The sequence below is a fragment of the Salmo trutta genome, chromosome 1 (assembly GCF_901001165.1).
Source record: "Salmo trutta chromosome 1, fSalTru1.1, whole genome shotgun sequence".
NCBI classification, from domain to species: Eukaryota; Metazoa; Chordata; class Actinopteri; order Salmoniformes; family Salmonidae; genus Salmo; species Salmo trutta.
In genome coordinates, this window is record NC_042957.1 from 51,273,215 (window position 1) to 51,285,547 (window position 12,333).

The 12,333-nt window shown below is 42.2% G+C and overlaps 2 protein-coding genes across 5 annotated transcripts in view; one reads left to right on the plus strand and one right to left on the minus strand.

Moving 5' to 3' along the window:
* The first annotated feature begins 4,797 nt into the window (after positions 1-4,797).
* On the plus strand, positions 4,798-6,408 carry LOC115203761 (serotonin N-acetyltransferase-like). Its single transcript, XM_029768769.1, has 3 exons — positions 4,798-5,250; positions 5,604-5,758; positions 5,939-6,408. The coding sequence occupies exons 1-3, from the start codon at positions 5,085-5,087 to the stop codon at positions 6,242-6,244; spliced, it is 627 nt and encodes a 208-aa protein (XP_029624629.1). The 5' UTR covers positions 4,798-5,084; the 3' UTR covers positions 6,245-6,408.
* Positions 6,409-8,548: 2,140 nt separating this feature from the next.
* Positions 8,549-12,333, minus strand: part of LOC115198901 (inactive rhomboid protein 1-like) — a 44,765-nt gene continuing 40,980 nt past the window's right edge. For 3 of the 4 annotated variants that reach the window (XM_029761302.1, XM_029761321.1, XM_029761312.1), the window contains 4 exons: positions 12,018-12,093; positions 11,371-11,471; positions 9,977-10,130; positions 8,549-9,718 (listed from right to left, as the gene is read on the minus strand). In XM_029761302.1, coding sequence (XP_029617162.1) covers positions 9,299-9,718; positions 9,977-10,130; positions 11,371-11,471; positions 12,018-12,093 — 751 coding nt within the window. In that variant the 3' untranslated portion in view covers positions 8,549-9,298. Of the gene's footprint in view, positions 9,719-9,976; positions 10,131-10,150; positions 10,266-11,370; positions 11,472-12,017; positions 12,094-12,333 lie in introns of those variants that run through there. The other variant, XM_029761329.1, reaches the window with a different exon arrangement.

A 12,333-nucleotide genomic window follows, 5' to 3' on the forward strand; every position in this document is an offset into this window, starting at 1 on the left:
AGGTCTTTGTTTCTGGCCATTTTAAGCCTGTAATTGAATCCACAAATGCTGATACTCAACTAGTCTAAAAAAGGCCAGTTTTATTGCTTCTTTAAATCAGCACAACAGTTTTCAGCTGTGCTAACATAATTGCAAAAGGGTTTTCTAATGATCAATTAGCCTTTTAAAATGATAAACTTGTATTAGCTAACACAACGTCATTGGAACACAGGAGTGATGGTTGCTGATAATGGGCTTCTGTACGCCTATGTAAATATTCCATGAAAAATCTGCCGTTTCCAGGTACAATAGTCATTTACAACATTAACAATGTCTACACTGGATTTCTGATCAATTTGATGTTATTTCAAAAACAAAAACATTTCTAAGTGACCCCAAACTTTTGAAAGTTAGTGTACACACACACACACACACACACACACACACACACACACACACACACACACACACACACACACACACACACACACACACACACACACACACACACACACAATTCTGTAACACTACATTATAGTGTTCTTATTATTCTGTCATTATTTCTTGAAAGTATTGTCACATCCTGACCCAGTGATCCATGATTTTAGGTTATCAAAGTATTTAGGAATATAATGATATTCGTCAACAACTTTGTAAAATGGAGTCTTATATCTGAGTGTAATCCAGAACATTGAACACTAACAAACAAGGACATGATGCCACATGGAAAACATATAGGAGGTGAGAACCTCCCAACCACCATTGCATGTCACCACAGCATAATTTCCTCCTCAACTCCCATTTAAAGTGTCTAGAAGCTGCAGCTCAGAGGTTTGAGTGCTCCTTGAGATAATTACCTTCCTGACAACAACAGTGAGACCCCGCTCTCCTCTCCTCTTTCCTTTTCAAGCAAACTAGTGAGATTAGGAAGACAAGAGCTTTAGGTGGATCCCCAAAAAATCACCCATCATAAAAAAACAGAATCCGTGCATACGCTTTAGGCCTAACATCCAGTGAGCCCAACAAGTGGGGATTTTCTCATTGTGTTTGTCTTGGAAAGACGCAGCTGTTGGCTGGAAATAGAGATTTCACCATCCATTTCTAAAGTAATCCTACAGACAATGCTTTCTGGTAGAACAGTGGTCTACAGAGCCGAGTTACTCCACATTCAGTGGTGTTAAAGCTATTATGGCTTTGCTAAGCCTGTGTGGATAAGGCTATGGCGGGGGGGGGGGGAGGGGGGGGTTGGTTATCTTTTAAAAAAAGTCATGTTGACGTGGGCAAAGTTGTCTTGTTGTCTACAATATCATCTTAATGTAAACATTATGAAAAGTAATGAAAGGCTATACTAATAACTGATAAGGAATGGGCGGCATGACATTATTTAGCTTTCTCGTCATAATCTTATTGGCTCGCTGTAAACTACTCAAGGAAGATTGCTTTGGGGATTATTGTCCCTTTCAGTCACTATGTGAAGAAATGCTGCCATTTTACAATTAATCTGGCAATCTCAATATTTAGAAACTAACAGACAAAAGCTGCACCTTACAGATGACCCTGAAATGTAACAATAAGAAATGTAACAGTATTAAATGATCAATTACTCCATAAAAAGAAAATATAATATTCTACATGTGGATTAGCTGCAAACAGCACAAAATAAATATCACATAAATGATCGCCATAAATAACTAGCATAGTGCTACATACAGTTGAAGTCGGAAGTTTACATACACCTTAGCCAACTACATTTAAACTCAGTTTTCACAATTCCTGACATTTAATCCGAGTACAAATTCCCTGTCTTAGGTCAGTTAGGATCACCACTATTTTAAGAATGTGAAATGTCAGAATAATAGAGAGAATGATTTATTTCAACTTTTATTTCTTTCATCACATTTCCAGTGGGTCAGAAGTTTACATACACTCAATTAGTATTTGATAGCATTTCCTTTAAATTGTTTAACTTGGGTCAAATGTTTTGGGTAGCCTTCCACAAGCTTCCCACAATACGTTGGGTGAATTTTGGCCCATTCCTCCTGACAGAGCTGGTGTAACTGAGTCAGGTTTGTAGGCCTCCTTGCTCACACACGCTTTTTCAGTTCTGCCCACAAATTTTCTATAGGATTGAGGTCAGGGCTTTGTGATGGCCACTCCAAAACCTTGACTTTGTTGTCCTTAAGTAATTTTGCCACAACTTTGGATGTATGCTTGGGGTCATTGTCCATTTGGAAGACCCATTTGTGACCAAGCTTTAACTTCCTGACTCATGTCTTGAGATGTTGCTTCAATATATCCACATAATTTTCCTACCTCATGATGCCATCTATTTTGTGAAGCGCACTAGTCCCTCCTGCAGGAAAGCACCCCCACAACATGCTGCCACCCCCGTGCTTCACAGTTGGGATGGTGTTCTTCAGCTTGCAAGCCTCACCCTTTTTCCTCCAAACATAAAGATGGTCATTATGGCCAAACAGTTCTATTTTTGTTTCATTAGACCAGAGGACATTTCTCCAAAAAGTACAATCTTCGTCCCCATGTGCAGTTGCAAACCGTAGTCTGGCTTTTTTATGGCGGTTTTGGAGCAGTGGCTTCTTCCTTGCTGAGCGGCCTTTCAGGTTATGTCGATATAGGACTTGTTTTATTGTGGATATAGATACTTTTGTACCTGTTTCCTCCAGCATCTTCACAAGGTCCTTTACTGTTGTTCTGGGATTACCACGTTCATCTCTAGGAGACATAACGCGTCTCCTTCCTGAGCGGTATGACGGCTGCGTGTTTATACTTGCATACTATTGTTTGTACAGATGAACGTGGTAACTTCAGGCGTTTGGAAATTGCTCCCAAGGATGAACCAGACTTGTGGAGATCTACAATTTTTTCTCTGAGGTCTTGGCTGATTACTTTTGATTTTCCCATGATGTCAAGCAAAGAGGCACAGAGTTTGAAGGTAGGCCTTGAAATACATCCACAGTTACATCTCCAATTGACTCAAATTAAGTCAATTAGCCTATCAGAAGCTTCTAAAGCCATGACATCATTTTCTGGAATTTTCCAAGCTGTTTAAAGGCACAGTCAACTTAATGTATGTAAACTTCTGACCTACTGGAATTGTGATACAGTGAATTATAAGTGAAATAATCTGTCTGTAAACAATTGTTGGAAAAATTACTTGTACCCTGATGAAGACAGCTTGCCTGTCGAAACGTTGGACATAAATATTTTTGCATCTGAGCTCCTAGAGTGTGCGGCTCTCCTTTATTTTTTTAAATGTTCCACTCCGTTGGCCAGTACCTCGCCTAAATAGGCGTGCGTTTCTTTCGCCTCTGGAAGAATTACTTGTGTTATGCACAAAGTAGATGTCCTAATCGACTTGCCAAAACTATAGTTTGTTAACAAGAAATGTATGGAGTGGTTGAAAAACAAGTTTTAATGACTCCAACCTAAGTGTATGTAAACTTCTGACTTCAACTGTAAATGATCACCATAAATAACTAGCATAGTGCTACATAAATGATCACCATAAATAATTAGCATAGTGCTGCATAAATGATCACCATAAATAATTAGCATAGTTCTACATAAATCATCACCATAAATAACTAGCATAGTGCTACATAAATGATCACCATAAATAACTGGCATAGTGCTACATAAATTACATTATCATATATGATCATACTACTTTATTTGACAACAAATCTGTTCATTTGTCTGGTGACATCAAGAGTAGTCGTTCTGTAACCTACTCATCCTACCCCGTTCCTCCAGGCCCAGTAGATATAAACAGGTTTACTCTCCTCCAGGCAGCCCAGCAAACAGGCTGCTTTCATTCTCATTAATTAGCAGGTGAGCTAAACCTCTAAGCCATGAAATCAGCCTTACAGCAATCCACCCAAATCTCCCTCTCTCTTTCTCTCTGGGTTTGTTACAGTGAAAGCCCACATGCCCTTGGAACTGCACACACATGCCTATCACGCCAGTAAGCCAGAAGCCACGCTACAGCCCTTTCCGCCACCGTCTCCAGAACACACCCCCAAGGGCCCCATGTGTCAACACAATGTGAGCTACAATATATCGGCTACATTTGCTACGTGCACATACCCTGGACCAGATCCACGACATACGAACGTGGGCATATTGTAGCACGAGGCCGGCACATGAGAGCCGTCCAGAAAATGCGACGTGGGCGCTGACGTTAGCGTGCCAAAATGACTCATCATCGATGTGAGAGAGAAAAAAACCTTGGTGATCTTGGTCACACTTTGAGCTTTAACTTCTAAAGCTTAATGAAGGCTTCACAACTCTTTAAGCCTACACAGACGTTTCACTAATCATGTTTTAGTTTATCATATAAGGGGCCCTTACATAGAGTATGGTGCTTGAAAATGTGAACTGTGAACTTGGTGGATTTCTATGTGGATGGATTTAATAACAGTACAATGAAAGGGAGAATATATATAAAAAAACTGGCCTTCAATTGAGTTTTCTAAGAAAACCCTGAACAAAATGAAGACTGAAGAGAATGAATGAATCAATCACTAACATAATGTATATCACAGAGTTCAATGGTTTCCTTTAACCCAGACACTGCAATGCATAAACATGCTTGTCACCAGATTTGGTGAATTGTCCACCTTACGTGCCCAGACAGTGATCCCCTCTTTGGAATGACCACTTTGACAGATCAGGGGATGGGCCAATAAGAGAGAGAGTGCATGAAAGAGGGGGATAATGAAAGAGAGAGATAGCAAGAGAAGGAGATCAGGGAGGGTAAGAGCTTGCAGTAGAGGTGTTGAGACAAAAGGACAGGTACTATTCTACTTGTGAGGAGAAAGACTAGTCAGTTGACAGAGAGAGACAGGCAGATAGAAAGCACAGAGCAAGATAACCTCAGATGTGTTTTTAGTGTTGGATTCAAAGACTATTATCATCATCAAACCACTCTGGAACAAAAAAACGGTCAAGAGGAAACCAACATCTGACCAAGAAAATATCTACAGTATTCTCCACAACAGAAGACTGGAAAGAGAGCTGCTATACTTGTAAAGACAGCACAGAGAGTATTTCATCATTTTTATTCATCAGCCCAGTAAGTGACCATCATGACACATCAGGTCAGCCGCTCTCCGTTCCTCAAGCCCTTCTACACGAGGACCCCGGTTGGTGGGGTCATTCCGCGAACCCAGAGACGCCACACGCTCCCCGCCAGCGAGTTCAGGAACCTGACCCCACAGGACGCCATCAGCGTGTTCGAGATCGAGAGAGAAGGTAAGAGTATCTCCAGATTCTACTGGTTACTCAGAAAATGTTCACTGTACAGGATTTGTTGGACTAGAGAGGTTTTGGGTCTTAACAAAATGCACATTTATCTTATAATTTGTAACACATAATGACAATAGCTGTCAGTCTCCAAAATATAAATAGCTCAGGAAACTAAACAATGCCATAATACCACCAAATATGTGTTTATCACAGCTTTTTGTCCCAAAAAATGGATTGTGAATAACATCACTTAACTGTGATAAGAGAGGAAGCAGTCTGTAATCCCTGGTTTGTTTGCTAATCTTCCAAGATGCTTCATCTGCTCACTGACTGACTGACTGTGTCTTTCCTCCCACCAGCATTCGTCTCTGTGTCTGGTGAGTGTCCACTCACTCTTGACGAGGTGCTGAACTTCCTAAGTCAGTGTCCGGAGCTCTCCCTCGGCTGGTTTGAAGAGGGCCAGCTGGTGGCGTTCATCATCGGCTCAGGCTGGGGCAAAGAGAGACTGGAGCAGGTGAGACAGACACCACAATTTACAGTAGATACCTCCATTGCATATTTGGAATTGTTTTGCCCCCCAAAAAACAGATTTTTTTCTTCTCCATAATCTGAAAGGTAACCATCAATAAAATACATGTTTTTTACTCTGATCATACCTGGTCATTAACCCTACCTTTGCCTTTCCCTACCCCAGGAGGCCATGACCCAGCATATCCCAGAAACCTCAGCAGTGCACATCCATGTGCTGTCTGTGCACCGCCACGCTCGTCAGCAGGGCAAAGGTTCCATCCTGCTGTGGCGCTACCTGCAGTACCTGCGATGTGTGCCAGGCCTCCGGAGGGCCCTGCTGGTCTGTGAGGAGTTCCTGGTGCCCTTCTACCAGAAGGCAGGCTTCAAGGAGAAAGGGCCTTCTGCCATCACAGTGCCCAACCTCACCTTCCAGGAGATGGAGTACCATATCGGCGGAGCGGCCTACGCACGGCGGAACAGCGGCTGCTAGTCACTGCCGGCCGTTACCACCACGACATAATCCCATCAACCCTAGCACTGGAACTCATCCGCCATGTTAACATAGACTCTGGTCATCACAGTTGACCGTCCAGACCACACTACAGCAGATAGACAGATCCAAGCACCAACCTGGTCTCAGAGCATTTCATAATATTCTGCACGTAATTTCGAGACACTCCATTTAGTATGGTAGGTTACATTTGGTATGGTTACATAAGACAGATGGTTATATAACCATGTATAACACGAACATCTAGAAAAGATTGCGAGTTCAAATCTCATCACGGACATCTTTAGCAACTTTTCAACTACTTACTACTTTTTAGCTACTTTGCAAATACTTAGCATGTTAGCTAACCCTTCCCCTAAGCCTAACCTTAACCCTTTAAGCTGCCCTTTCACATTTAGCTAACCTTTCACGTAACTCTAACCTTAAACCTTTTAGCTAATCTTCCCCTAAGCTTAACCCTAACCTTAACCATTTAACCTAACTCATAAACTTAACCCTAACCTAGCTAATGTTAGCGAGCTAGCTAATGTTAGCCACCTAGCTAGAATTCGCAACATATTACACGTTTTGTAAAATCCTAATATATTGTATGTTTTGCAAATTCTGAACATATAATATGAATTGTAATTCGTAACATATCATACGAAATGGGTGATGGACATCTACCAATCAACACACACCATACCAAATGTAACATATCATACTAAATAGATTATCCCAGCTTTACATACAGAATAATATGAAATGCTCTGAGACCAGGTTGCAACCGCAGGTGCTCCATGAGAGAAGGCACTGCCCCATCAATCTCAGCTGCAGCACCAGCAGGCTCCGAGACACCATCTTTCAGTGCCTCACAGACAGCATCCCGACCCCCTGCAATATAGAGAGGGGACATGCACCATCACATGAAGGGGACAAGAATGAGTTTTCTTAGAAAACACCAACAGAAAGCAAAAACATGTCTGTTAGCGATAGAAGACAGAATCAGAATATGTTTGAGATGCAATGTCGAGTTTCTGCATACTTTGTGCATACGTCATTGAATTATCAAAGTTGTAATTTTGCAGTCCCAACATTCTTCATTTTTATTATGCTTAATTTTGAGAGTATTTAAATGAAATGTTCCTTGCCACAAATCGTACTTTGTAGTACTATTCTTGTTTGAGGTTTTTATTATTACTAATACTGTTATTGAGATACTAATACTACTATTGTTATTGAGATACTAATACTACTACTGTTATTGAGATACTAATACTACTATTCTTATTGAGATACTAATACTACTATTGTTATTGAGATACGAATACTACTATTGTTATTGAGATACTAATACTACTATTGTTATTGAGATACTAATACTACTATTGTTATTGAGATACTAATACTACTATTGTTATTGAGATACTAATACTACTATTGTTATTGAGATACTAATACTACTATTGTTATTGAGATACTAATACTACTATTGTTATTGAGATACTAATACTACTATTGGTATTGAGATACTAATACTACTATTGTTATTGAGATACTAATACCACTATTGGTATTGAGATACTAATACTACTATTGTTATTGAGATACTAATACTACTATTGTTATTGAGATACTAATACTACTATTGTTATTGAGATACTAATACTACTATTGTTATTGAGATACTAATACTACTATTGTTATTGAGATACTGTTAATGAGATACTAATACTACTATTGTTATTGAGATACTAATACTACTATTGTTATTGAGATATTGTTAATGAGCTACTAATACTACTATTGTTATTGAGATACTAATACTACTATTGTTATTGAGATACTGTTAATGAGATACTAATACTACTATTGTTATTGAGATACTAATACTACTATTGTTATTGAGATATTGTTAATGAGCTACTAATACTACTATTGTTATTGAGATACTAATACTACTATTGTTATTGAGATACTGTTAATGAGATACTATTATTGAGTTCTCTGAGTGTGATGTAAATACCATTTTATTTTTGTAAACCCTATCAGTCCTCTGGTGTGTTGAACTCTTAGGCTGTTGCTTATCTTTTCGTATTAACACTATGATGTACGAAGGCAATAAAGGGAAACGATGCCACTGATTTTATAGCTCCTCATACTCCCTGTAACATTGACATACATCATGAAAACAGTGGTGCCTTCAACAAAGCTGGTTGTTAGCGAACGGTAACTAATGTTCATGTCTGAAAGTAAAGGGCAGCATCAATCACCATAGAAAATCAGACAGACTTCACCGACGGATTTCTTTTCTAGTTTTTTTTACTGTTGTATTCATTTACATATAAGTAGATAGGTAGCTAAAACACTACCTTGTTTCAGTCAATCATTACTTCTTAAGAAGCAATAAACAAATAAAAGGACAGCATTCAAGTGCTCAACGTATTGTAACAAAAACATGGCAGTAGTTGGTACATTTATCAGCAAGGCACCAAAGGTATTAATGTCTGATTTGTTTGTCCCTGGTTGTTTTGAGAGGTTTCCTGAATAATTACAAAACCTACTCCTGGATTGTGAGTGTTAAAAACATGAAAATAAAATAAAAAAATAACAAATTGAAAAAAAATACTGAAATATTTCCTTCTGTCTATTGTACCAGCGATGACTCCTCCAAACCCTGCCTTATACGTGAAGAGAGAGAGAAATGTGGGAGGGGCTTAGATAAGGGGTTAGACCATACCCTTCTCTCATTGGTCAGTGGAGGAGAGAAAATGGAGTGTGTGGGGGGGGTGAAAAGAATGTGATTAATACAAGTCCTCATGACGAGTGCAGTGGCATTCCTACTTATTCATACAGACAGACCGAGTAAAAAACACAAGCATATTGTCATCAGAGTTCAGTTCACAGAGCCAGAGAAGAGGGAGCTCCACACAGGACCCTCCCCTCCTCTTTAGCCACACTATAAGGCAGAACAGAGACAAGGATTGGTTGATAACACCTGCCAATCGATGACTCTGACCTGACGCCCCTCCTCCGGCGCTACCTTCCCACTCCTCAGTGGAGGTGGGCGTTGAGGTCGTACTTCTCACAGAACTTGTCTGTGAAGGGGATGCAGGTGAGCAGCTCACACCAGTCACACTTGATGGGGTAGACATAGAAAAGCACCACGAGGCCGGCGAACAGCCCCAAGAACACCACCAGGAAGACGATGATCTGCAGCCGCTTGCGGTACATGTCCATGCGTCCGAAGCTGATGTAGGGCAGGAAGGCGAAGGACAAGAAGAAGCCAGAGATGAAGCCAAAGATGTGGGCAAAGTTGTCGATCCAGGGCAGCAGGCCGAAGGCGAAGAGGAAGAGCACCACACACAGCAGCTTGATGAAGGCCCGCCACGGCTGGGCCAGGATCTGCCAGCTCTGGAACAGCTCCACAAACAGGCAGGCCAGGATGCCAAACTGGGAGCCTGCCGGACCCACCTGACGGAGGGAAGGGGAGAGAGAGGGACCGGTCAGTCAGTGGAAAAGGTCAACATAGAAATACTCAGCACCTAGACACATTCTATTAGACACATTCTATGAGCTGCACAAAACAATGAAAAATCCCCCCCCAGTCTGAACCATACATCTTGTCTCTCTCATCTGACACTATTACCAGTCATGTGTTCTGAGCTGTCCAAATTGAACCCTACATATTGAGGTGTGTGTGTTAGTGTGTGTTATGGGGTTTATTAAGACCTCTGCTCTGTAGGGCAGGAAGATGGCGCTGGCTAGGTTGCCGGTGATGCCAGACAGGATGTATATGATGGAGATCCTCAGCCAGCCTGCCAGCTTCTCCAGGTCTCTCAGGATGGTCATCTGGAAGCACACTGACACCATGCAGTGAAGGATCCTACAGGGGGACAGAAAGACACGTTACACCATGATGTAAAGGATCCTACAGGGGGACAGAAAGACACGTTACACCATGATGTGAAGGATTCTACAGGGGGACAGAAAGACACGTTACACCATGCAGTGAAGGATCCTACAGGGGGACAGAAAGACACGTTACACCATGATGTGAAGGATCCTACAGGGGGACAGAAAGACACGTTACACCATGATGTGAAGGATCCTACAGGGGGACAGAAAGACACGTTACACCATGATGTGAAGGATCCTACAGGGGGACAGAAAGACACGTTACCCCATGCAGTGAAGGCTCCTACAGGGGGACAGAAAGACACGTTACACCATGATGTGAAGGATCCTACAGGGGGACAGAAAGACACGTTACCCCACACAGTGAAGGATCCTACAGGGGGACAGAAAGACACGTTACACCATGATGTGAAGGATCCTACAGGGGGACAGAAAGACACGTTACACCATGATGTGAAGGATCCTACAGGGGGACAGAAAGACACATTACCCCACGCAGTGAAGGATCCTACAGGGGGACAGAAAGACACGTTACACCATGATGTGAAGGATCCTACAGGGGGACAGAAAGACACGTTACCCCACGCAGTGAAGGATCCTACAGCGTGTATGCGTGTGAATGGAAGATGGAAGGATCCAGCTAATCCGGCTGCTGTGAGAAGACACCTCCACAGCCAGCCAACCAGGGATCTCTACGTTATCCAGCATCAACATTTCTCTGCTGCCTGTCTATCTTCTCAAGCCTAATGAGGGCTGCTGCCTGCAGAGGACACTTCCTTTAATTACCCCGGAGAGGAGAGAGAGGAGAGCAGAGGAGACAGATAAGAGGCAGCAGAGAGATGAAGTTGGACTGCTATTCTGCTCCCTCCTCTTCCTCAAGAGTGGTACGTTAGTGTACACTCAGCTCCTTCTACTAATATAGGCTCATGACATCTGCGCTGTGGAACCACTGACAGTCTGACTGAAGATGTCAAAGACATTAATGAGGGGCTTGAAGAAGGAGTTATTGGAGAAAGTGTACGTGAAACATAATGAATCAGTGAGAGGACACATAATTGGTCACCCAACGGAACGAATCGTAGGCCACCCTTCTGCCTCATTATAATACAGCTGCTCCAGGGATGGCTAACAGTATAGTACCGGTCAAATGTATTAAAAGCTGCTAAGATGGACAGAGGATTTGTGATGAAACGGCAGAGGCCACTTACCCAGCGTGCAGGAAGAGAGAGAGCCACAGTCTGTAGAACTGGTCTGGGATCTCTGGGTTGAGGAAAGGCAGCAGGCCACACACATCATCCATGCAGTGGACCTGGGGGAGGAGGGTAGAATACATCACCTACAGGACACCATCTCTCTCTGTCTCTGTTGGCACACACGCCAAACCGCACACACAATAGCATAACCGATACCCACTGGATTTACAATAACTTTTTTTTTACTGTCATGCATTTTCATTTGACACGTGTTGCGGAATGAACACATCATACTTAGAATGAAGAACCTTATGTGTGAATATATTTACTTGTGCCCTGGATATTCTGTACCTCAGAGCAGAGGGGATCACAGTGAGGACAATTTGCCTACTCAGTAGGGTATTGTGTGGCACCCTTTACGGTGATTAAACACTATACACTCTCACAGCTTAAACCTTCCTCTGCTCCTCAACGGCTGCCTCCGACTCAGCCTGTCTCATTATCCTAGTTGGAACGGGGCCGGGGTTATGGTCTGGGTTATGTCTTTTGTAGGTCTGGGGCTATCGTATCCATCCTACTAGCTAGCCACTAAAGATGACTCGGCGATATCCTAATGCAACGTAATCGTCAGATATTCATGGGGTAGAGAGATGCTTACTTACTTGGGAGCAGAGAGTAGCCTCCTCGTGGAAGTAGCCCCTCATGAAGTCACAATACTCCCTGGACGTGATCTCACACCTGAGGAACAGGAGAACCACAGCATGACCTCATGACCACACACTCCCTTGACTCCTCCCCTTCCTGTGCACTGATAGGTCATGAATAGACACATGGTGACCACTACATTGCGTACATACTGCTGCTTTACCAGATCAGTGCAGATGAAGGCAAGAGGGGAGAGGAAGTCCATAATAGATTTTTGAGATGGAGCCCCTGCCTTGTTTAAACATCCATCTACCAACTACATGTACCACAGAC